The sequence below is a fragment of the Populus trichocarpa genome, chromosome 3 (assembly GCF_000002775.5).
Source record: "Populus trichocarpa isolate Nisqually-1 chromosome 3, P.trichocarpa_v4.1, whole genome shotgun sequence".
NCBI classification, from domain to species: Eukaryota; Viridiplantae; Streptophyta; class Magnoliopsida; order Malpighiales; family Salicaceae; genus Populus; species Populus trichocarpa.
In genome coordinates this window covers 3,537,366-3,562,911 of record NC_037287.2, presented here as the reverse complement: position 1 = coordinate 3,562,911, position 25,546 = coordinate 3,537,366, and the positions used below count along the sequence as shown (strand labels likewise).

Here is a 25,546-nt window from a genome sequence, read left to right as displayed (position 1 = left end):
CATCTTGAAACGTCATTAAGAATATATTTTCTTTAAATATATCATGCATATATGAGATTTGTGTGTATATTTGTAAACTAGTCCAAGAACTAACTACATAAAAAGTTTGGGTCATTGGATTATTCGATTAATACCTGAGTCACCAAGTTAATTAGAGTAAATTATCTTACTTAAAATGGCAACACTTTGTTTTTTTTTTAATTCCTTAGAGTTGACCAAGTCGGATTTGGATCGGGTTAACCAGGTTACTAAAAACTTAATCGGGTCGGTATAGTTTCTCCATGTCCATGTCATTTTTTATTTAACTTAAAATTGGCCAAAAGCAAACTTCAAGTCATGAATTTATCAAATCATCCTACCAAGTTAGGCCAAACTGTATCCTTAAATAATTTAGTACAACAATAAATTTAGTTTTCATTAAAATTTAAACTTGTTGGTCTAATGTGCAATAAAAAAAGTAGATCCAATAATAAGCCAACTTTATTCAATTTTTTAAACTTAGAACAATTAAAAAATATGGTAAAATAACTAGCTCAAAAAATATTTAGGGAAATAATACAGTTTCACGAGTCTCTATCGTCATCTACGACTCATATGTTGCATTCAACATCTGTGACTCTTGATTTGCAGATGATAATAGGGACTCGTCCAAAATATATGTATAAGATAGTTTTTTCCAACTCTCTAATTCCCTATCCAAAAAAAAAAAAAACCAACTTCACAATTCACAACCCAACTTTAAAATTCAGAAACACAATTTATAATTCATCATCTCACCAACATAATTGAAAGATCAACAAACATCACAATGCATTAGAACTAACAATTAACAATTAAAAACAATGGTTCACATAACATTTTATTAAATTTAAACTAAATGTATAATTCTTATAACATTAAATCATATAATCTAACTACATCTAAAAATCATCTCATCTAGTGGATGAGCCTAGAGCGCTTTAGCATATTCCTCCTATTAATGCTTGCAAATCCAAACATTGAATTTACATTTTCATTATTATAGATGGGTACACCGACATAACGAGTTGGACTAACCTCATTTTGTGTCACCCTCTAAGTAAATTCAACTTTAATTTCAAACATATTCCAGCCAAGTCAATCATATAACATTGTAGATAGTTTGTTAAGAGACATATTTAATGTAGCACTTAAGAACTTAGTACCTTTTCCATTGGAAATGATACTATTGTTGTTATTGATAATAGTACCAATATATAAGCATAGTTTTCCAATATTACCAAATATTCTGTCAAACAAGACAACAAATCCCAAGCCATAATTTATATTATTGGGGTTAATCAATGTACATGATTTATCAACAAAACCTAATTGATAACCTAACCAAAGAAAACCCATGAATAACAAAACTATCAACCCAATTGATGTATTTCATAGCCAAATAACATATTTATACCTAATTCAACTAAATCCTTAATTTAACCTAAAAAACACGAACTCTAACCCTAATTCATAATCAACAACAACAACAACAACAACAACAACAACAACAACAACATAAAATCATCAATTTTCTTTAAAAATAACAAAATTAACAATTCAAATCAATGTATTTTATAGCTAAGTAGCCTAATTAAAACAACTCTGGTTTTTTTTAAATCACTAATTTTAAACCCTAACATTTTCAAAATTAATAATTAACACAAATTATATCAAATTTATAGAGGGGAAGTGTGTAATATACCTCGAAGTGTTAAATGTGGATGATAGTGACCAATGGTGGCAGTAACGACTGAATATTTAGTGAGAGACGTGCGGGTAGAGAGAGAGAGAGATTACATTGTAGTGGAGAGAGAGAGGGTGTAGTCTCACGGTGAAAGTGAGAGTGTTTTGAGGTGAGGGAGAGAGAGAAATGATTGTCGGTGATGGTGGGGACATGGAAGGGGTGGTGGTTGTGGGGAGAAAAGAGAAATAAAAAGATAAAGGAGAAAAAAATAGATTTGAGAGTTTAAAATAGTTTGAAGTCACTATTGGTATTGTGTTTAAAAAGTCACTATTATTGAATGTAACACATGAGTCATATATGATAATATCAACTCGTGAAATTATTCTTTTAGATATTTTTTGCTGTTTTGTTTTTTTTTTTTTTTTTTTTTTGTTGTGATAAAAAAACTCAACTTTATTCCATAGAATCCGAATTTTCAACTAGACTGGAACGTAGTCTAGCCCTTGTACAGATCCCATTTGCCTTTAGAAAAAAATCAGCGGTCAAGATTAGATAGGTGTTAGGTGGGCTATATGTGAATTATTTTGATAACTTCATTTTTTCTTTTTATTTATTTTCCTTACAAATTTGTCCCTTTCTCTCTTTTATTTAGTTAAAATAATGGAATGAATTATGACTGGATCCCTGATTTTTTAATGAAATATTTATTAAATCCCTTTATTTTAAAAAATAAATATCAAGCTCCTAATTTTCTTATTTGATTGTAACCTAGCTTTATTTGGGAAGTTATGATTTTAAAGAAAGAGGACTAACATTAAAAATAATGAAAAATATAGGGACTAAATTATTATCTACTCTGTAATAATAATAATAATAATAATAATAAGTAGAAGAGGCCCTCGGCAGAGCAGACTCGAAATCTGTTTAGGCCATAGCCTACCCCCTTGTGAAGAAGGTCCAATTTAGGGTTTTGTTTGGTTCTTCTATTTCTTCCTTTTCTTTTCTAATTTCAAAGCTCCAAACTTTCAAAAGAAAGCTCTAAACTTTAGCTTTGCAGCTCATCAAGTAAGCCTCAAAGCCCATCATCATCATCTTCTTCTTCCTCCGTAATTTTTCTTTTTTGGATTTTTTATTTTTAAAATCAACTAATTTTAAAAAAAAATCAAGAAATTTAATTTTGTTTTTCTTTTTCTTCTTGCAGGGTGGTAGTTTCTTTTCCTGAATTGTCTACCTTCAGTTCAGATCTGTCAGTCAAGGTAAGAAGAAGTTGCTGTTGTTTCTTAGTAGTTTCTGCTTGTTTTCTTTGACCTGTTATGGGTTTTGGTTGGTGGGGTTGTCTTAAAAAACTGTCTTACTGTTTGTTTCAGTGTGGTGGGTTAAGGTTGTTCTGCTTGTTGGGTTTGATTCATAGTCCTGCCTCTGCTGTTTCTTTCTTCGTTTACTGTCAGTGATATGTAGCTCAGTTCATCAGTTCTTTTTTGGCTAGGGTCAGGGTTAGGGCTTTTTCGTGGTTGTATAGTTATGATATAGCTCATTTGGTGTAATTCTTTTGAGTAAATTCCTAGGAGCTTTCACTCTATACTGGTTGTTGGTTGTCCTAAAAAGATATGTCAAACTGTGACAAATGCAATCCTCACCAATTTTTCGAACCATTGCCTGTGAACATGTCTATTTCAACGTTCCCGTATGTTTGGTGTTTCTTGCTGGCGTAGACATTTTAGTTTACCAGTCAGGCATCTGTTATTTGAAAGTCTGTCATATGGGATATTATTGAACTTTCTTTAATGCACTTGAACGCTCTTATTCTGCATGTGTATATTGGACTGGATGCTAAATAGCTAGTTCTAAGAGCTCCATGATCGGTGTTGTCAAGACGCGCTGAGGTGCTCGCGAGCGCCTGGTCAATATATCTGTTATTTTTCCCTGTTTTGCCCTATTTGCCCACATTCTTTGTATCCACCACCAAAAATAATTCAAGGGTATAGTTGTATAGGAGATGATAATCATGAACTGCATATGGGGGCCTCGAGTGAAGGAGATGAAAGCATGGATGATAATGTGTTGGAAGATGATATTTAAGCTTAACTATTTTAATCTATTTGCTCTTCTAAGTTGTCTTATTTTGTTTTTAAGGGTGAATAGTATAACTTTTTGTGACCATGTTCAAATATTTTGAGTTTCAGTTTGATTTTCTAATCTTAATTTTTAACATATATATTTGTGATTTATATATTATAATATTATACATATATTTTAATTGAATTTATAGCATAGCGCCTTGTTTTATTGAGGCGAGCGCTTAGGCAAGTGCATGGCGCTTTGGGTGTTTGACAACCTTGATGCCTTAGGATGCCTTTTGCTTTTGACAACACTTTCCATGATTAGTGTTTATAATTGAAGGTTATCAATTGATTCAGATTTGAACTTTTTACCATTATTGATGTTCCTTTTTGCTCAAAGTTTGTAAAAATCCATTGATTGTATGGGAGCTTACTTGGGGTATTGCGAGCTTATTTTCTGTGCCAACATCTTTTGTTTGATATCTTTCTGAAGTTTTGAGAGGAATCCTCTTTACTTTGCTTCTTCTTAACTTGTAAGGTGCCTATAAATCAAAAAATATATATGTATAATATTTTATTATATTATATAAATCTAAAATATAGATCTTTCCAATTAAGATTAGATCATTAGAAAATCAAAAGAAAATATAAAATACAATAACATAGTCATATAAAGTTATATTTTTCACACTTAAAACAAAAAAGATAATTTAAATAGTAAATAGACAAATAGATTAAAAAGCAAACTTAAATATCATCATCATCATCGGTCATTAATTTTCAAAAACATCTTGATCCATGCATTCCTGTTCTGTACTTGTGTTATTGTTCTCTGACTTCTATTCAATGCAAAATGTGTTTGGTGTTTCTCTTCAAGTGTCCTTCCTTAATTGCATGTCTCCCACTTTAATGATTTTTTTTATTCTTTTTTACCCTAATCTTTGTTTTTTACAAAAATACCCCTAAGTTGTTTCTTGTGGTAAATTAAAAAATGGACAAATAGGTCAAATTATAAATTAGTTAAAATAAAAAGAAAAATTCAACAAAAAAAATTAGTATTTCAGTCAGGCGCTTGCTTTAACGCCTGGTGCCCACTCATGAGGCGCCTGCCTAGGGCAGCACTTCATTAAAATTCATTGCTAGAGGCTAATAAAGGCGCTGTGGCCTTGCCTCGTCTGGGCGAGCGCATCAGTGCCTTTTGACAACACTGGTACACATTCCTCGCACACTATTTAAATGCTATTTTTAAAATTTTTTTATTGTTGAGTTTGAAATTTGTTAGGACTATTCTGCATAAAAATGAAATTTATAGTTCTCCATCGTTGTCTCATTTGTTTTTTCATGCCATCTAATTCCTGCAATTTATGCTACTGCAGGATCGAGCCTTATCATGGAAGTAGAAGACCCCATGAGTCCCACTATGGCGATTATCCCTGTGACGCCAACAAATAACAATGGGCCACCCACTTCTGAGGAACAGCCTAATAAACGGAGGAGAAAGAAGTCTATTGTCTGGGAACACTTCACAATTGAAACTGTTGGAGCTGGTTGTATGAGAGCATGCTGTAAACAGTGCAAGAAATCATTTGCATATATTACTGGTACAAAGCTTGCAGGAACCAGCCACCTCAAACGACACATTGCCCTGGGGATCTGCCCTGTAAGCCGTCAGAAAAATGAATCATCACCATATACACCAGGCTTGAAAACAGGCCCTCCTAAGAAACGTTTCCGAGCATCTCCTGGATTCTCCGCCATTCCCTTGGATCAGGACCGCTGCAACCATGAGATAGCTAAGATGATCATACAGCATGATTATCCACTCCACATAGTGGAACATCCTGCTTTCATTGATTTTGTCCGAACTCTTCAACCTCATTACAATATGATGAATCTTAACACCATTCAAGGTGAATGTGTGGCTGTGTACCTGAGGGAGAAGCAAAGCCTTTTGAACCTTATCGGTGGAATTCCTGGACGAGTCAATCTCACATTGTATTTGGGGACTTCAAATCTAGATATCGGATATGCTTTCTTAACAGGTCACTTCGTTGATGGTGATTGGAATTTACAGCAACGGATCCTTAATGTTGTGACATTACCTTTCTATGATTCTGATTATGCCTTCAATGAAGCAATTGTGTCTTGCCTATCTGATTGGCAATTGGAGAGCAAGTTATTTACTCTTACCCTTGATCAATCCTTCTCAAATGAGACCATAATTGGAAATCTAAGAGGACTTCTTTCTGTCAAGAACCCATTTGTGCTCCACGGTCAATTACTGAAAGGGAATTGCTATGCTCGTGTTTTAAGTCGTCTTGCACAAGATGCACTCAGTGCTACAGGGGATATTGTCATGAGAATCCGTGAAAGTGTGAAGTATGTGAAAACTTCAGAAGCTCATGACGAGAAGTTCACTGAACTAAGGCAACAACTTCAAGTCCCTAGCACAAAAGACCTTATTATTGATGATCAAACTAAATGGAATACAACTTACCAAATGCTGGTGGCTGCCTGTGAATTGAAAGAAGTATTTGCTTGCTTAGATACTTCTGACCCTGTTTACAAGATAAACCCATCAATCGATGATTGGCAGAAGGCGGATATTCTCTGCACATACTTGAAGCTTTTATATGATGCAGCTAACATTTTGACAGGCCCATCATACCCTCCTGCCCATGTATTTTACCATGAAGTGTACAAAATCCAGTTAGAGCTGACAAATGCAGCCATGAGCCATGACCCCTTTGTCAGAAACTTGACCAAACCCTTGAAAGAAAAGTTTGATCAATATTGGAAGGATTGCTTCCTTATTTTGGCAATTGCAGTAGTCATGGATCCAAGGTTTAAGATGAAGCTTCTTGAATTTAGCTTCCCGAAGGTCTTTGGTGAGGATGCTGGTATGTGGATCAAGAGTGTTGATGATGGTATTCATGAACTCTTGGTAGGATATCTTACACCCAATTTTCATCTACCGGCAACAGATGTGGAAGAAGGGCTTGTCAGCATTCCTCAATCAGACAATCTACAAGAAATTGAAGTAGCACCTGCTCCGGATGAACACTTTCAAAGACTACCTGCCCAAGAAGTGCACCCTCAAGAAGTACCTCATCAAGTGGTACACCCGGACAAAGGAACTCCTCAAGAAGTGCCTCTTCAAGATGGGCACCACCAAGAGGTATTTCTTCATGAGTCGCTCCTTCAAGAAGTGCCCTCACAGGTAGTGACCCCTCAAGAGATGCATGCCGAAGAAGTGCCTTCCCAAGAAGTATCATCTCATGAGATATACACTGAAGTGCCCTCCCAGGAACCACCCTCTGATGAAATGCATCCTCAAGAAGCAACACCTCATGAGTCGCACACTGAACAAGTGCCTTCTCAAGAGATGCAAAGTGAAGAAGTTCCCTCCCAAGAAGTACGCTCTCAAGAGATGAACAATGAAGAAATACACCCTCAAGACATTCACACTGAAGAAGTCCTCTCCCAAGAAGTATCTGCTCAAGAGATTTTCTCTGAAGAATTTCCCTCCCAAGAAGTATCCATTCAAGCGATGCAGACAGAAGAAGCGCCAGTATCCATTCAAGCGATGCAGACAGAAGAAGTGCCGCCGCAAGAGATGCAACTCCAAGTAATCTGTCAAGGGATGCAGCCTCAAGAATTACACACTCAAGATCTACCTATGCTTTCTATTGGAGATGGGCTTTCAGATTTTGATATATACATCTCTGAGATTACAAGTGGGCAACATTTCAAGTCAGAATTGGATCAGTATCTAGAGGAGTCGCTTCTGCCTCGTGTGCATGAGTTTGATGTGTTAGGTTGGTGGAAACTAAACAGGCTGAAGTATCCAACACTTTCCAAGATGGCTGTTGATATTTTATCGATACCAGTGTCTACTGTTACTCCTGATTCTGTGTTTGACACTGAAAACAAAAGGATAGATAGCTACAGGAGTTCACTGCGTCCTGTGACACTTGAAGCCCTTATATGCGCCAAGGATTGGCTCCAGCATGGATCATCATTGTTGTCATCACCATCACTGTAGGTTTCTAACGCACCTGTGAAGAAAGAATTTTAGGTATCATGTAGGAACCTGTTTTGCCCTTCAACAGTGTAGGTTTAGGCTTATGCTATTGCTCTTCTTTTTCTTTTTTCCCCCCTGCCATATAAGATGTTTGATTAGGATTTGTTCTGCTTCTTGGTTTTCAGTGATTACTTCGGATTAGTGCCTTTTGTCATTCATGTGGCCTTGTGCTAAGCTTTGATAGCACATGCTAATATCAATATGCAGGCTTCAGTTTCCTTTCTTGTTGTGCTCTCTTCAATTCATCATGTATTTTAAAAATGAAAAAGAATCAAAATTAGCATTTTATTCTCTTCTTTATTGTGGCTTTGATTCGATGATATAAACCTGTCCCACTGAATTATGGTGTAAAGCCTGCAAATATCACCGCGTGGTTCCTTGAATAGCTGTTTTGTCTGCAATATCTTCTAATGGCTTGCAGAGATGATGTAGGGAGCGCTAGCTAGTTTTTTTAACACTGTATTTATTCATTTTTTTTTCCTTCTCATTTTCAGTTTACAAGGTCAAAACTATTCTATCTAATTATTCTTGTAGGTAATTTTTTTAAGTAGCTCTCCTAAATAAAATAAAAGTTAAAAAAAATAATTCTATGAATTTTTAAAATTAAAAAATGTTATATAACAAAAAGAACCTCTCTTAATTTAAATAAATAAAAAAACACCGAGATAAAATTAGTATATGTGAGAATCTTTTAAATCACTTCATTACTTGATTTGGACCGTTTATGAAACAACAAACCATATTATAATCTCCCCATGCCATCAAAATATAAACACTATTTTCTAGTTCAATTAAAAAAAAAAAATTCCTTTATCAGATTATAATAATTCCAACTATAAATTAATAATAAAATGATTATTTATTTATTTATTTATTTTTCTTATCTGTAAGACCAATGGATGGAAACTAGAATTGGATGCAAGTTGTATTTTTGCTACTACTATGAGAAAATTGATCAACATATTGGAGTAGTCTCCATTAGGGTATTTGGTAAACAGAAATCAAGTTAACAGAATGGTGAAGTCTCCATTGTATTATTTTATTAGGTAGTTTTTAATTACTATTTTAGAATAGAAAAAATAAAAATAAAAAAGACATGTTTCGTTGTATTTTCTATTTTAAAAATATATAAATTTATTAGAAAACTGTTTTAAAAATAAATTTATTATATGTATTTTTATTCATGTTTCTCCAACCAAACATGTTACTAATTAATTTTTTTTAATTTTTATTCATGTAGCTTTACTTAAATTTTTTTCTTAAATTTTTTTCAATTGTTTTTCTCTACATGTTTTTTTTTTATTATCATTTTATAACATTGGTTTTAAGAAATAAAGTTATTAAATACAATTGAGTCTCTAACTTGTGTTTCGAGATCAAATATCTACATTGACATTCATATCTATCTCTCAACTTTTTAATTTAGTTTTTGGTTAAATATCATTTAGTTTTTACTTGGTTCTCACATAAAATGATAATATTCTTTTTTCAAATACGTGGAACCTTGTATAATATTTTTCCCTTTGATTTTATTCAATCGCTTTTGTGTGTACATCTATTTCTATTATCGTTTGATTTAATAAAATTTAATTCTAATGAACAAAGTAATTAAATACAACTGAGTACATGACATGTATTGCGAAATCAAATATCTTAATTTACATCTATCTCTCGATTTTTTTCTAATTTAGTCTGTTATCGTTATTGGTTTTTCTTTTATTTTGTTACAAACGATTCTTGATTTATTTAATTAAATGTATGTAGAAGCTTTTTAATTTATGATTAGGATTTTTATGTCAATAACACATTGGAAAAGCTTGTATATATATTGTTTTTTGCTGAAAACATTTAATGGCGCCCTGTGATGAAGCGCAAATCAAAAAGCTAGTTAAATATGATTCTAGTAATTTTGTATCAATTAATTATTATTATTAACAAAAACTAAAAGAGGTGGTGTTTTTACTGTGATCCACATCACAAAACACTATTCATTGTAATAGTTTTTTTTTGACCTCTGGTTTTTAAATTTGTTTTTTTTAAAAAAACTTTTATCCTTTGACATTTGGTTTCATTAGAGATCAAGCTTCTTGATTTGTTGTAGTTTGATTTCTTTGTGGTTATCCTAGTCTCATGACCTAAATCGCGAGTTTAATAGCTTAACCCGATTGACTTGAGTTTTTTTTTTTTTTTCATTTTCATCCTTCAACATTAGGTTGATTAGTAATTAGACTTCATGATTTGTTTGTGTTTATTTTTTATTAGATTATCCTGATCTCATGACCCAAATCACGAGTTTTACAAGTTAACCTAGGTTGACATTAGTTGTTTTATTGTGTTTTTTTTTAGATTATGTTTTTTATTTTTTATTTTTCAACAATGGGTTGAATAGAAATTCAGCTTCATAATTTATATTGATTTATTTTATATGTAGTTATCTAATTTTATGACCCGAGTTGTAAGTTTGGTAAGGTAATCCTGATTGATCCCAATCATTTTTTCTTATTTGATTTTTATGAGGTTATCCTAGTTCATGACCTGGATTATGGGTTTGACAGGTTAACTCGGGTTATTTTTTTTGTGTCCTTTTTTAATTGATTTTTTTTTAAAATTTTATCCCTCAACACTAGGTTGATTGAGAGTTGAACTTCATATTTTATTTTGATTTGCTTTTTATTGGGTTATTATAGCCTCATAACTCAGGTCGTGGATTTGACAAGTTAACTCGGGTTGCTTGGGTCATTTTTTAATTGATTTTTTTTAATTTCATCATTCAATATTGGGTTGATTGAAAATTAAGTTTCATAAATTATTTCATTTACTTTGTATGTGTCATAACCCAATTTTAGATCCCTAAAATTGTTTAATGAAAAAAAAATGCATATTGTTTCTTTTTAATTTAAAACATACAAAAAGAATCAGAAATTCAAAATCTAAAAATATTTTTGGAACATAAAAAGATAAGTCTTTGAGCTGCAACATACCAAAATTCCAAAAGAATAGCTAAATTAGGATATTTTAATAAGATAGGATGAAGAGCCAAATTAGGATATTTTAATAAGATGGGATGAAGAAAGACTTAATAGAAAGAAAATTGAGGCTGAAATCTAAACTTGACCAAAATTAAAAGAATTAATTAAGTTTAAGGACTTACTTATAATAGGGATTAATTGATTTATTTAAGGACTTAATTGGAGAAAAATTAAGTTTGAAAGTCAATTTAGCAAAAATTAGAAGAATTAAGTAAGTTTAAGGACTTAATTAAACTTCTAATGAGTTTTATTGGTTCAATCAAGGACCCAATCGTTGAAAAATCAAGTTTGTAGACCTAATTCAGGTTAATCTGCAATAATTGAATGAAATTGGACTCAATTGAAACTTTGAAGAGCCAAATTGGTGCATTCAAGGGTTAAATTGAAAGAAATTTAAAGATTGGAGGTTCATTGAGGGTCAAATTAAAGAATTTTATAACCAAGGACCAAATGGCGCGTGAGTTCATGAACTAAAATTAATCAAATAAGGGATCAATTTGAAAGAAATTAAAAGTTTGATGGTTGATAGTGGCCAAATTACATAATCTAGAAACCAAGAACTAATTTGTAAAAGATGTTCAAATTAAATGATTTAAATTAAGGTTTTCAGGGGTGTAATTGTAAAAAATGAGAAGTTTTAAAGGTCAATTGCAAAAATCAAGTTTTCTAGCATATATGCTGAAATTGAAAAGACATGGACCAAAATGAAAATTTCAAAATTCCCAATTAAAAACCATAATTTCTAGGGTTTAAACAGACAACATGTCACTCATTTTATTGAAGAAACTGAATGACACGTCGTACCATCCTTGTTTATAATCTTCTTTAGCAGACACAAGTTGATCGAGATGCCATTTTCAGGTGAATGAATGTGGCATCTTCGACGACCTTAGAGGCTCTATTTGACTAAGAAACATCTCATCTATAATGATCAATTACTCCTATCAAACGTTTACATTCCATTTATTTCAATGATGTTGACAACATCTTATCCCCAGTTATCCTCCCCTGCGTTGACATATATAGGTTGATTGGGGACCAATCTTAAAAATGAATGAGGAGTTCTAAACCTCTAAATCAAATGAGGTTTGTTCCTAGTGGTAGATATACATCCCCTCTACATGATTCATGTATTCCTATGACACATTTATATCCATTTGTGATGATGATGTATTTAGTCAGCCATGATTGAAGAAGAAAATTTCATGTTTGAGCAAACTTCATGGCTGCCTTCTTTTTATAGGTTTGAGCTCACAAAAGGACAAAATAAGCCTTTCTAGGGAGGTTATAGGAGAAGATGAGGAAGACTCTTCCATAACCACTTATGTTGTGCAAAACCACCATGGTTTTGCAACCTCCTGGTTTTGGGGCTTACCTATAAAAGAAAGTTGTTTCAGAGGTGATATAAACTTCTTAATCATGTGGTAAAACAACCCCTAACAAAGTAGATAACAACTTAGAAAGTTGAAAATTAGGTTTGATAGAACCTTGACCTAGATATAACCCTGTACCTAAGAAACAAAAGTATTAAAAAAAGACTTGGACCTAGAGTTAACCTTGTATCTAAGAACCCTAAGTATGCAAATAACGCGAAGAAGCTAGTTAATTTTTGATAAGTCAATGTATAATTTTTATCCCTGCAAAGAAAGATTGTTTTGCCACATACAAACAAAAGAAAAAATCATGTTTATTCTTTAACTTGCTATTGAAATTTGCAGCTAAAAAAATATAATATAGTCTCATCTAACTAACCTTAATGAATCCCTTTTGGATCGCAAGCTAATGAGCCTAAACTAGCAATCAACTAACATAAGTCCAATTATAAAATAAACCCTTAAACAATATCTAATGGGCCAGAACAAACCAAAATTAAAAATAATTATTCAAAATCAAATAAATAAATAAAAACAAAGTTTTGAAGCTGAAATTCTTCCATGTAGCATGGATCTTCAATTTTCAGACATTCTTGGTAGATTTTCAATCTTGACTTCAAACACGTTATCTCACGTCTGGATGAATTATTAGACTTACTATAAATGGTTGGAAAGCTAGAGATGTCTAGTTTCCAGAACAACTTGAATCGTAGCAACACCTATAGCTCCAAATATATCCCAAACAACACACAAATATCTAGTTTGAGAGATATGACAAGATTTTTCTAGTAACTTTGACCATTTGAAATAATATGTTCCCGAACTCCATTTGACTTGAAAAGTTACTGAAATATAATTCCATGCGTCTAGTAACTCCTTGTAAAATTTAGCTTGTTCTAATATAAGGTTTGATAGATATGTTTGATCTTGCAAAACTTGTTAACAAACATTTTAATGTCAAATTTGGACCTGACTTGGTCCATACCATCCTCCCCTTCTTTAAAAAGATTCTTCCTCAAATCTATATCATGGAAAACATCTTCTAAGGTCAACCAATCAGTACCAAGCCAAAGAATAACATTATTATCAAAACCAAGAAGAACCTTGTTAGCAAAGAAGGTCCTCTTAATATACAAGCTCTTCTTTTCAACCATATTCTCCTTCTTCAATTTCAATTGCTTTTCATATATTTATTTAGGTGTTAAAGATATATGAGTTATAGGTCTTTCATTCATTTCAAAGAAATACCTATTTCTCACTCCATCATAAATAACTCTCCCATCATATTGCCATGGTTTACCAAGCAACAAGTGACTAGCTTGAATTGACACGACATCATATAACACCTCATCACAATATTTACCAATAAAAAAAGTAACAAAAACCTACTTATTCACTTTCACTTCACCACCATTATTCAACCACTGTAATTTATAAGGTACATGATATTTGGTAGTGTGCAAGTTCAACTTTCTCACCAATTTAGTATTAGCTACATTAGTGCAACTACACCCTTCTATGATATTATTGTTGCCCACTTTTCATATTAAGAACCTAATTAAAATGGCTTCATATCAAGGATGAGCCACCGTAATAGTGTATTATGTTCATGAAAGCATAGCTTTACTTATTTCTCACTTTGAAATTTACATGCCATGCGCAACAACCTCCCTTTCTCTGTTTCAGCAGTTTGGTACCAGTTAGTTCTTGGTGATGATATTTCGGTTGTCATTTGCAAGGTATCTAGCTATGAAAAAATGTCTGAGCTTTTTGAAAAGGCTGCATATGCGCTGGTTTATTTTTTGGGACAGTTGTGAAGCATCTCTTCCTTCTGCGACATTCCACCTCCAAACAGTCTATTTGTGTTAACTACATGTATACTTAACTTTTCTGTTATGTTTTGAATTGATTACATACATATATCTTGCCAAGATTTTCATGCGGGTAGAGAGCATAGATTTCGATATTAAAATGATGTTGGGAGATGGAAACTCATTACTCTCTATTTACAGGATATGACATTTGTACTTTTTTTTTTATTAACGTGGGTATCCGAGCCAGCTTGCGCGCACCTCGACTAATCCAACGGGCCCTAAAGTTAACGACCATGTAAGCCTCTAGTGGCTTAAGAGGACTTGAACTTGTGATCATTAGGGAACAAACTCAAGGCCTGATAAGTTAAGTTACCCCTCAAAGTTCATTTGTTCCTTTCTTAGTCATACTTGTTGTGCTATAGACTCAGACATGTCTAGACTTGCTGTCTTCTGTCCTGAAGAAACTTTAAATAAATTTCATTTTTTGTTACCATTAATAATAATTTAAGCTGCTTAAATTAATCTTATGGTATGTTTTGTAATACCACTTTGATGATACTTGCCCTAAACTCAAAATCTTTATATTCCTTTAGGTTTATTTGTTTGGATAGTATAACACAAACTGAATTAGCCAAAGACCAAGATTGTCTAGATCCAATAGTTTAGTGAAAATAATGCTTTTTCACTTTTGTTGAACTATTTGAGATTTGCTAATGATTAATTTAACCTTTCATTACGAGGACAATTGCTCAGAATCTTTATATTTCATCCCCAACTCTAGAAAAACATCTTGATTTCAATTTTTCTTTACCATATATATATATATATAATCAGTAATAATTCCTGAGATATTATTACTCCAGAAATATTCATTGATCTTATGCCCCTTCATTTGTTATATATATGCAGACTCTGGTGGAGGAAAGTATTTGACCAATGCTTGTCAAAGAAAGTTTGCCTTTAGGTGGTATTGAGTTGCTTTCTAATTTTTTTTTTTGGGGGGTTTGCCTTGTAAGACGAGTGTTTGAAGTATGTACCATACTCATTTTATATATTAGGTTCAGATGTATAGATGCATACATAAAATGATTTTGCCGATACTTAACTAAATTATTCAGATCCTTATAGTAACAAGGAGTTCACAAGTATTTGTTACTCTTTACTTGCTAATAGTTGCCGAGACTTCACCTCTCACCCAAAAGTTAGGCTTAAGTACTCTTTCTATTCATCATGCCACTTTTTGCACTGAGTTGCTCAAACAATATCTATATTAGATTGATGTCTCTTTACATTTTACAGTTTGATTTTTATATGAGATTTGAAACAGTTTAAAGAAGTTTTTTTGCTTGTTACTTGTATGTTGCTTGAAAGCCAAATCATATACCTTTTAATGCTACCAGCTATATGCCTAGAAAGTCCTTTCCTCCTAATTATCCCACAATTAAAAGCAATGCGCGTTTTCAAAACTAGCCCGCTGCAATGAGCGGGTAACCTATCTAGTATATAACTAAAACTCAGATCCCATTATACCATGTCTGAAATATATACCAAAACCACAAATTCACACTTTTCCTACTATGATGTGATGTCACATTATTAGAAAGAAAGTAAAACGGTAGGTTTTTCACTATAGTTTTTTTTTCTTACAATTTTCTTTAAGTTTTGGATTAATTTAAAATTGGGCTTCATAACTTATTTTGATTTACTTTATATGAGGTCCCTATTATGATTTTATGACCCAGATTGTGAATTCGACAGGTTAATCTATATTGACACGAATCATCCAATAGTTGTCATTTTAATATATATATTTTTAAAAAGGATACCATCTTGAATTTGTCTTGAATTTATTTTGAGTAAAATTATTTTTTTACATGTCATCCAGGTTGCTTTTAAACCCGTTAAGTTGATCGAGTCAACCCCTCATTATTTAAATTTTTTTATTAGAAAAAATATTACCAACATTTGAATATTTTCTTTATACATAAAAAAAAATAATTCGAACAATATCATAATATGTACCAATGTTCTTATAATTTACCTAAAAATGTTTATTCCCTAGTATCATTATTGTACGACTTCCCAGGGGGGAAAAAAGAAGAGCACACTAAATCTTTGCTTCTTAACTAGTTTCCAATCATCACTTTCGCTTGGGAATCATTATAACTTCAATGCCTAAATACTCTAATATGCTATTAGCCAATTTACCATATGATACTATGATAGATTGTGCCCCATTAATGTTTTTTTTTTTTAATATTTTATTGGTTTTCAAAACAAATCTTATTACAATTGAATGAGCATAAAAAAAGAATATAATAGAATAATTAAGTAAAAAAATTATTAACTAATGAATTTCCAAGATGAACAAATATAATCGACAATAATAATAGATGAAAAAACTTTTTTAAATATATTATAGAGTTATAAAAAAAAATTAAATATATATATTTTTTTATAGCTATATGTCAACTAATAATTATTAAATAGGCATGTATGATGATATTCACTAAACTATTACCTAAGAAAAGAGATTAATTCCATAAATAAAAATTTTAGAGTTCATGACAATTTTTTAAAGAAAATGTCACAAAATGTAGATTGAAGCTAAGTTTTAGGAAACTAAATACAAGCATAAAATAAAAGATAAATAACAAAATTCCTCCAAATAAATGAAATGTAAGGATATATATAAACAAAAACTCACATCCAATTATACCATACCGCAAATATATACCAAAACCATAAATTCACACTCTTGCAACCATGATGTGATGCCACATTACTAGAAAGAAACTAAAATGCATGGTTTTTAACTAGAGCAACTCCATAGTGAACTTTTTTTTTACAATTTAGTCCTTAAAGTTTTGTTAACACTGATTTTAGTGTTAATGAATTCCATTCGATGATGAAAGTGTAGTCTAAGTGTTCTTTGCCATTAAAATTGCCAAGTAGATCTAAGCTTATGAAGTTTTTTTTTTCGAGTTGATTTTGGGTTTTTAATTTGTTTGAAGTTATGGATAGGTTAGTTAAGGTGTATATGGTGAAAAACAAATTAAAAATCAAGTTTTGTTTTGGCAGAATAAACCTTGTCTTGAGTTTTCAGTGACCTTCTAGTCATTTGTTGTTTTGGTTATTTTTTTGGTGATTTTATCTTTTGTTGGATATTTTTTTTTCAATCTTAATATTTTTTTTTTATAATTTTTATGATGTGTTTTTTAATAGAATAGAATAGAATATGATTTGAGTTTTACTTAGTTTACGGATGAAATTTCATCATTATTTTCGTAGGTTAGGGGACATTCTTTCTTTGTAGCCCTACTTAATTGTTTTCCCTTAAATTTTATTCAATCGCTTCCCAATATGTTTTTCTATTATTGTTTTATTGAATAAAACATTGATTCCAAAAATATTAAACACAATGGCCCGTGTTTTGAGCTTACATGTCTACAACAACATCTATCTCTTAGCTTTCCAATTTAATCTTTGGTTAAATATCGCTTATTTTTTAACTTGGTTTTCAAGTAAAAATTATAATATTTTTTTGAATATATGCAACATTGCTTAACATTTTTTTCTTTGATTTTATTTAATCTCTTTCATACATATGTCTATTTCTATCATCATTTGATTAAATAAAAATTTTATTCTAAGAAACAAAATTATTAAACACAATTATGTATATGACCGGTGTTGTGAGATCAAATATCTTAAACAATATCCATCTCTTGATTTTTCCAGTTTAGTCTTTATTTATCGTTAACGACTTTTTTATGTTTTACAGGCACGGATAATCATTTTATTAAATAAAGAATTTATTCCAAAAAACAAAGTTATTAAATATAACTTGGTACATGACCCATGTTGTGAGTTCAAATATCCTTATCTACACATATCTCTTGATTTTTCTAGTTTAATTTTTAGTTATCGTCAATGACTTTTTTTTACATTTATTAGCACAAATAATTTTTGGTTTACTTAATTAGTTACATGCATAAACATTTCGATATATGATTGAAAATTGTTTTTGTCCAAAAATGCATTGGAAAAGCCTGCATATTAATTTCTTTTGTTGAAAAATGAATTATTTGACTCGTGATGAAGCATGAGTCAAATAACCAATACTAAAAACTAAAAGAGGTGAGGTGCTAGATTCATTTTTCATATGAACAATGAATCTAGCACCTCACATTAGCTGATTTTTTTTTCTATTTTTTTTCTTTTCAATCAAGCTTTTGATAACCTAATTAGAAGACACTAGGCTTGAAATTATAGTGAAAGTACAATATTTAGAGATAAGGAACTAAAATGTAAAAACATGAAATTTTTTTATAGCTAACCCCATACTAATGATAATTTTCATTTTGTTCCAAAAGTCTATTTTATAGTTTATGAATTAGAGAGAGGAGAGATAAACTCACCTAAAAATGAAAAGAATAGAGAAAATAGTTGGTTGACACTGATTTTGACCACGAAAAGGGTTGATCAAGGTTTTAAAAGGTTCCATTCATTAAGAGAAATTCCATTATGGTGTTCTTTGACCTTCACCTTGCATGAAATGGTAGATCTAAGCTCGAGAAGTTTTATCAATTCGGGTTGAGTTTTGTTTTCAACCTATTTTTGGGTTATTTGATGCATAAATAGGTTTATTTAGGTCTTTAAGGTGTTTTTAGGTGTTTTCAGATCAATAATGGTTGAAAAAATAGATTTTTTGATCAAAAAACCATCTTCTCTGATTGTTTTGCCACCTCTATGGTAGCTAGATTATGTCATCTTTGTTTTTTGAAAAAAAAATAAATGGATACCATATAGGCTTTATTTATAAAAAGATAAAAAAGGCATCGGGGCGACCTTCAACTTTGTTTATAATCAATTTATCAATTTATTTTTAATATATTAAACTAACCTGATATTATTTCTCTGTCTTTTATAGAACTGAGATACCTCAATTATTTTTGTTGATTACCTAAACAAACAAAACATTCAGGGTTAGATTCTTCTTGTTTTTTTTAATTCAATTCAGTCTCTCTCTAGCCTAATAGGATGAAATTAGCTTTAAGATTATGATAGACCTATAAAATTAAAAGGAAAATGATTGAAATGTAAGATATGGAGATAACATATGCCTAATCCTAAATTCTTGTAATTTTTATTTTGGTTTTAAAGTTTATTTTTATTAATTTTCAGTCCATGGATAAAAATAGAAGTTACTGAAAATGAAGAGAGAAAGTATTGAATTGTCACGATTCCACCAACCTAAATGGTCAAGTTTGGTGTCAAATAGTTCCATTCAATAACAAGTATATGATGATGGTGGTTTTTGGTCTTCATCTTACTGAAAGAAATAGATCGAGGCTTGAAAACAATTTTGAGGTTAGTTTGAATTTTTTTTATATTTTTAATGAGTTTTTTGCTACTTTAAGAGCACAAATAGATTTATTGAGGTTTGTTGGATGTTTCTAAGGTGTTTTCAGGTGAAAAATTGGTTAAAAATAAATTGATTGGTAAAAAAACCAAAGTTGCTTTTCTGTCTTTTTTTTTCTTTCCCTCCCCTTTTTTTCTTTGGTTTTTTTTGGCAATCACAAAAAAAATATTTATCATATTCAATTAGTTTTAATATGGTACTTAAATAATATTATAAATTTGTTTTTTCAAATATTATGTATCTTACATGAAAATAATAATTCTAACAAAAATTTATTGATGAAAATTTGATTAAAATAGTTTTTTTATCTTAAAAATTTTAAATAAATTTTGATCATAATTTTATTATATTTATGATCTTTTAAACTTTCAATCACATATAAATTATGGATATACTATTTTGATATTTTTATTTAACAAGCTTTAATAATTATAAAATATTTTTTTAACAGAATCACTGATTCAAGTTAAAAAAACTTTACATTTGCTAAGATAAAAAAAATACATTAATAAAACAAATTAATCTTGATAATTTTTTTTTTCAAAATAATTATATTTTTAAATCTAATAACATTACTAAAAACTTACCCGAGATATCAATATTTTTTTTTACATTTAAAATATTCGCATTCATACTAGTAATTCTAGATCGAAGGAGCAAATCACAGCAATGTTTTCCTATTTTTTCCAATATATTAAATTTGAAAATAGAATTTTAATATTGATTAAAGCTTAAATAGATTTGAGAATACAGCTTGTTAAACCAAACACACACTGTACACACACACACACACACACACACACACACACACAGCGGCTGGTTGCTTCCGAGCGGAAAATATCATATAGTTAATTCTTGTTTGTTATATGCCATTTTCACTTGGCTTCGAAATACATCTTCCCTCCACAAAACACCATCTCCATTCTTCATTTCTCAAGAAAATGATTTCCATGGCATGTAGTCAATCATCCCCAGTAACTGAAAACCCTCCACTTTCCCTCTTTGAAACCTGCAAATCCATGTACCATCTCAAGCAAATCCATTCCCGAACAATCAAAACAGGCATTATATGCAACCCCATTATACAAAACAAGATACTTTCTTTCTGCTGCTCCCGTGAATTTGGTGACATGTGTTATGCACGCCAACTGTTTGATACAATTCCTGAACCATCCGTGTTCAGTTGGAACATAATGTTTAAAGGGTATTCTAGGATTGCTTGTCCAAAATTAGGCGTTTCTTTGTATCTTGAAATGTTGGAGAGGAATGTTAAGCCGGATTGTTACACGTATCCATTCTTGTTCAAGGGTTTTACACGTAGTGTTGCCTTACAATTAGGGAGGGAGCTGCATTGTCATGTAGTGAAATATGGGCTTGATTCCAATGTCTTTGCTCACAATGCTTTGATAAATATGTATTCTTTGTGTGGATTAATTGATATGGCTCGTGGGATATTTGATATGAGTTGTAAGAGTGATGTTGTCACTTGGAATGCAATGATTTCTGGATATAACAGAATAAAGAAGTATGATGAAGCTAGAAAACTTTTTGACATGATGGAGGAGAAAGGAATTTTACCCACTTCGGTTACTTGTGTTTCAGTATTATCAGCGTGCTCTAAGTTGAAGGATTTAGAATGTGGCAAGCGGGTGCAGAAGTACATAAGAAATGGTGTAGTCGAGGTTAATTTGAAAGTAGAAAATGCTTTGATTGATATGTATGCATCATGTGGCGAAATGAATGTCGCACTTGGGATTTTCGAGAATATGAAGAATAGGGACGTGATTTCTTGGACTGCTATTGTTACGGGATTTGTGAATACAGGGCAAGTTGATGCAGCGAGAAAGTATTTTCATAAAATGCCTGAAAGAGACCATGTCTCGTGGACTGCCATGATAGATGGATATCTTCGACTTAATTGCTACAAAGAGGCTTTGATGCTTTTCCGTGAGATGCAAACTTCTAAAATAAAACCAGATGAGTTCACCATGGTTAGCGTACTTACAGCTTGTGCACAACTTGGGGCGCTAGAGCTAGGAGAATGGATAAGGACTTACATTGATAAAAACAAGGTCAAGAATGATACTTTTGTGGGGAATGCTTTGATAGACATGTACTTCAAATGTGGAAATGTTGAAATGGCATTAAGCATATTCAATACATTGCCTCAGCGGGACAAATTTACATGGACAGCCATGGTTGTTGGCCTAGCAATTAATGGATGTGGTGAAGAAGCTCTCAATATGTTTTCCCAAATGCTGAAAGCTTCTGTAACACCAGACGAGGTAACTTATGTTGGTGTTCTCTCTGCTTGTACTCATACTGGCATGGTAGATGAAGGAAAAAAGTTTTTTGCCAGCATGACTGCTCGGCATGGAATTGAACCGAATATAGCACATTATGGGTGCATGGTTGATCTTCTTGGCAAAGCTGGGCATCTAAAAGAAGCTCATGAAATTATTAAGAACATGCCAATGAAACCTAATTCAATTGTCTGGGGAGCTCTTCTGGGTGCCTGTAGAATTCATAAAGATGCAGAAATGGCTGAAAGGGCCATAGAGCAGATTCTTGAGTTAGAACCCAATAATGGAGCTGTTTATGTTCTGCAGTGTAATATATATGCAGCTTGCAATAAATGGGATAAATTGCGTGAATTGCGACAAGTGATGATGGATAGAGGAATCAAGAAAACCCCAGGTTGCAGCTTGATTGAGATGAATGGTATTGTCCATGAATTTGTTGCTGGTGACCAGTCACATCCTCAAACAAAAGAAATATATGGGAAGTTAAACAAAATGACAAGTGACTTGAAAATTGCGGGGTACTCACCTAATACTTCAGAGGTTTTCCTTGATATAGCAGAGGAGGATAAAGAGAATGCAGTTTACCGGCACAGCGAGAAGTTGGCTATTGCATTTGGGCTCATCAACTCAGGTCCTGGGGTCACGATCAGAATTGTGAAGAATCTCAGAATGTGTATAGATTGTCACCATGTGGCAAAGTTGGTGTCAAAAGTGTATGATAGGGAAGTTATTGTCAGGGATAGAACTCGTTTTCATCATTTCAGGCATGGCTCCTGTTCATGTAAAGATTATTGGTGAGTTAATAAGTGGTAGATTGTTAGTTACTTTGGTGAGTTAATAAGTGGTAGATTGTTAGTTACTTTGGTGAGTTAATAAGTGGTAGATTGTTAGTTACTCTCTCTCTCTGTCTCTCAAAAGCATCTAATACCAGAGATCAAACTGGATTTTGTTTTTGGTTGCCGAAAGCAATTTTTGTCGGTTACATAACCTCATACTGTTGTAAGCACTTTCACTCGGCTTAGACTTGAAATAAACAAGAGCTTGCTAGTATTGGCTGCTATGGAAGAGTTCAAATCCACTGACCAAAACCCAGTTTCGATCCTTCAGCTAATGTCATTCTGAAACAAATATTGTTTCTTCTAAAAAAAGAATTGAAATTGGCCTATCTACTAGAAATAACCGTGATCTGAATACGAGCAAATTAAATCCCAGCCAACTAAGTCTGTACACCCTGTCCATTAAAAAGCTCAAAGAGAAGAATTATGCCTGATCTTACAAAAGTTCATAACCTGTACGAAGAAGTTTTGTAAGAGCACATAGCACTGCTGTCTCTACTTCTCATTGTCAATTATCAGGATACAAAAAAGTGTAGTGTTACTGATGGAATAGATCATATGTTTGAGAGACTTTGAAAAGAAAAGGAGAGGAGAAAGAATCTTGAGGAACTGACTGTCTCATTTGATTGTTTAAAATGAGCGTTTACAGCACATAGAAGGATTCAGTAGCAGTTACACATGAAAGATTCAGCCAAAATGTAAACCTAATTTGTCAACAACCACTAATTAACAGCTTCTTTTTTAATTCTGCTAACTCATGTTAATTCTCGTCAAAACATCAGCCGTTCTGCTTGTCATCAAGATCAACTGCTCTAGAATCATGCTCTAGAATCAAAGGAAACTTACTTGTGACGTGAGAATTTGTTTTCTTGTTTCTGGATCAATTACTTTAGTGATATTTCAATTACTAAAACTAAAAAATATTTCACAGTACGAATATCTTTATAAATCTTGTCAAGTTAATATAGAGAGTTCAAGATGAGAGAAGAAAAGGAAAGAACTATATTCTTTCAATCATAAAACTCTTTTTTTCATACGGGTTATATCCATATATATATAGAGGAAGCAGTTACTTTTCTTAGTAACTCCTCTAAATACTTGGACGAGACTCATCCTTCATAAGGAGACTAGACCTAAACCAATAATCAACAATTGTCATTCATCCCTTTTACTTGACTTGAGATTGACCTGCAAGATAAAATGATTCAAATCAAATGCATGATGGAAGTAAACTAATTTGTCATTTTTGCATTAACAAAGCAAACGTAGTTGAAATCCAATGAACTATTTCTAGAATAGGATTATTTATGCCGATCTAACTCCTCAATAAAAAAAAAAAAAAAAACTTAATCATCCTACTCCAAATCCATAAACATACAAAGATATGAAGTAACCTTTAGCTTGAACAAGGGTCAAGCATAGGGAAACCTGCAATGTAGACTGATAGATTTTTCAAGCAAGCACCCTATGGAGCAATCCCATAGAAAGCACAATCTAGCTTGGCTAAGCGAGATAGACACCGGAGACTCTTAAAAAAACACCTCACACTCACCTAAACCATAGTCCAAGGTAAATCCTAGGTTGCTATAGTTTGTAATTCAAAAAACATGAGAGCCCTAGGCAAAGACAGGCTATGAGATAGACCTATAACACTTTCAAACATATTGGATATAAATTTCCATTTAACAGAAAGACTAATTTTGATTGTTAATCTGGTTTAGATGCTACTAGTTCGTTAGCTCACGCTACACTGCGGGTTGGATTAATTTAAAAAAAAAACATACAAAAGAAACACCCAAGCATTGCTAACATTTTTCAAGTAAAAAAAATTAAAACCATGTAGAGGTTAATCCAATGTGACCTAATGATGTAAATCTTTTCATCACATGGTTAAACAACCCTCAACGAAGTATACAACAACCTGGAAAACCTAAATTAGGTTTGATAGAACCTTGATCCAAAGGTAACCATTTACCTAAGAACTAAATATATTGGAAAAAGACTTAGACCCAGAGATAACCTTGTATCTAAGAACTCTAAGTATGTGAATAACTTCACAAAACCAGTTAATCTTTGATAAATCAGTGTACAATATTTGTCCATGCAAAGAAATGTTGTTTTGCCACAAACAAACAAAAGAAAGACTCACATTTATTGTTCAAGTTGTTGTCGAGATTCGCAGCTCAAAAAAACATAAAATAATGTCCTCTAACTAACCCTAATGGATCCCTTTTGGGTTGCAAGCTAATGAGCATAAACTAGTAATCAACTAACATAAGTTTAATATAAAATAAATCCCTATACAATGTTTAATGGGCCAGAACAAACCCGAATTTAAAAATAATTATACAACATGAAATAAATAAATAGGATAATAAAAACAAAGTCTTCGTGCTAAAATTCTTTCATGTAGCCCGAATCTTCAATTTCTGCACATTCTTGGCAGATTTCAATCATGACTTCAAACATGTTGTTCTCTCGTCTAAATGAATTATTGGGCCTACTATATATGGTGTCTAGTTTCCATCCCAAATTGAATAGCAGAAGCATTCCACTTGTAACTCCATATATGTCCCAAATAGTACACAAAGGTCTAGTCTTGCAGATTTTACTAGACTTGTCTAGTAACTTCGACCCTTTGAACTAATATGTTCCTCTTGAACTCCATTTGACCTGGAAAGTTACCACAATATATTTCCATATGTCTAGTATCTCACTGTAAAATCTCAGCTTAATTCGATGTATGTTTTAAGAGGTATTTCTAATCTTGCAAAATTAGTTAGTAGACCTTTTAAGACCAAATTCGGACTTGGATTGTTCGTATCATCCTCCTCTTCTTTAAAAATATTTGACATAGAATCTGTGTCAAGTAAAACATATTTTAAGATCAACAAATCAATACCAAATAGAAAATAAC

General features: G+C 32.0%; 2 protein-coding genes across 4 annotated transcripts; both read left to right on the top strand.

The window, feature by feature from the left end:
• Positions 1 to 2,613: 2,613 nt before the first annotated feature.
• Positions 2,614 to 8,073, top strand: LOC18096700 (zinc finger BED domain-containing protein DAYSLEEPER). Of its 3 annotated transcripts, none has more exons than XM_052451559.1 (3): positions 2,614 to 2,770; positions 2,907 to 2,961; positions 5,142 to 8,073. In XM_052451559.1, exon 3 carries the CDS (start codon positions 5,156 to 5,158, stop codon positions 7,808 to 7,810), a length of 2,655 nt encoding a protein of 884 aa, XP_052307519.1. In that variant the 5' UTR covers positions 2,614 to 2,770; positions 2,907 to 2,961; positions 5,142 to 5,155; the 3' UTR covers positions 7,811 to 8,073. The 3 variants fall into 3 exon arrangements, with proteins under 3 accessions (XP_052307519.1, XP_052307520.1, XP_024453625.1); XM_052451560.1 differs by having other exon boundaries at positions 2,614 to 2,772; positions 2,910 to 2,961; XM_024597857.2 differs by having other exon boundaries at positions 2,614 to 2,811.
• A 12,068-nt stretch (positions 8,074 to 20,141) lies between these two features.
• On the top strand, positions 20,142 to 22,617 carry LOC18096699 (putative pentatricopeptide repeat-containing protein At3g15930). The gene has a single exon (XM_006385238.3). The coding sequence runs from the start codon at positions 20,357 to 20,359 to the stop codon at positions 22,589 to 22,591; it is 2,235 nt and encodes a 744-aa protein (XP_006385300.2). The 5' UTR covers positions 20,142 to 20,356; the 3' UTR covers positions 22,592 to 22,617.
• The last annotated feature ends 2,929 nt before the right edge of the window (positions 22,618 to 25,546 follow it).

What these genes read in the sequence shown, in the direction of transcription:
- LOC18096699 (XM_006385238.3), top strand. Translation starts at nt 20,357, where the DNA reads ATGCCATTTTCACTTGGCTTCGAAATACATCTTCCCTCCACAAAACAC.
- LOC18096700 (XM_052451559.1), top strand. Translation starts at nt 5,156, where the DNA reads ATGGAAGTAGAAGACCCCATGAGTCCCACTATGGCGATTATCCCTGTG.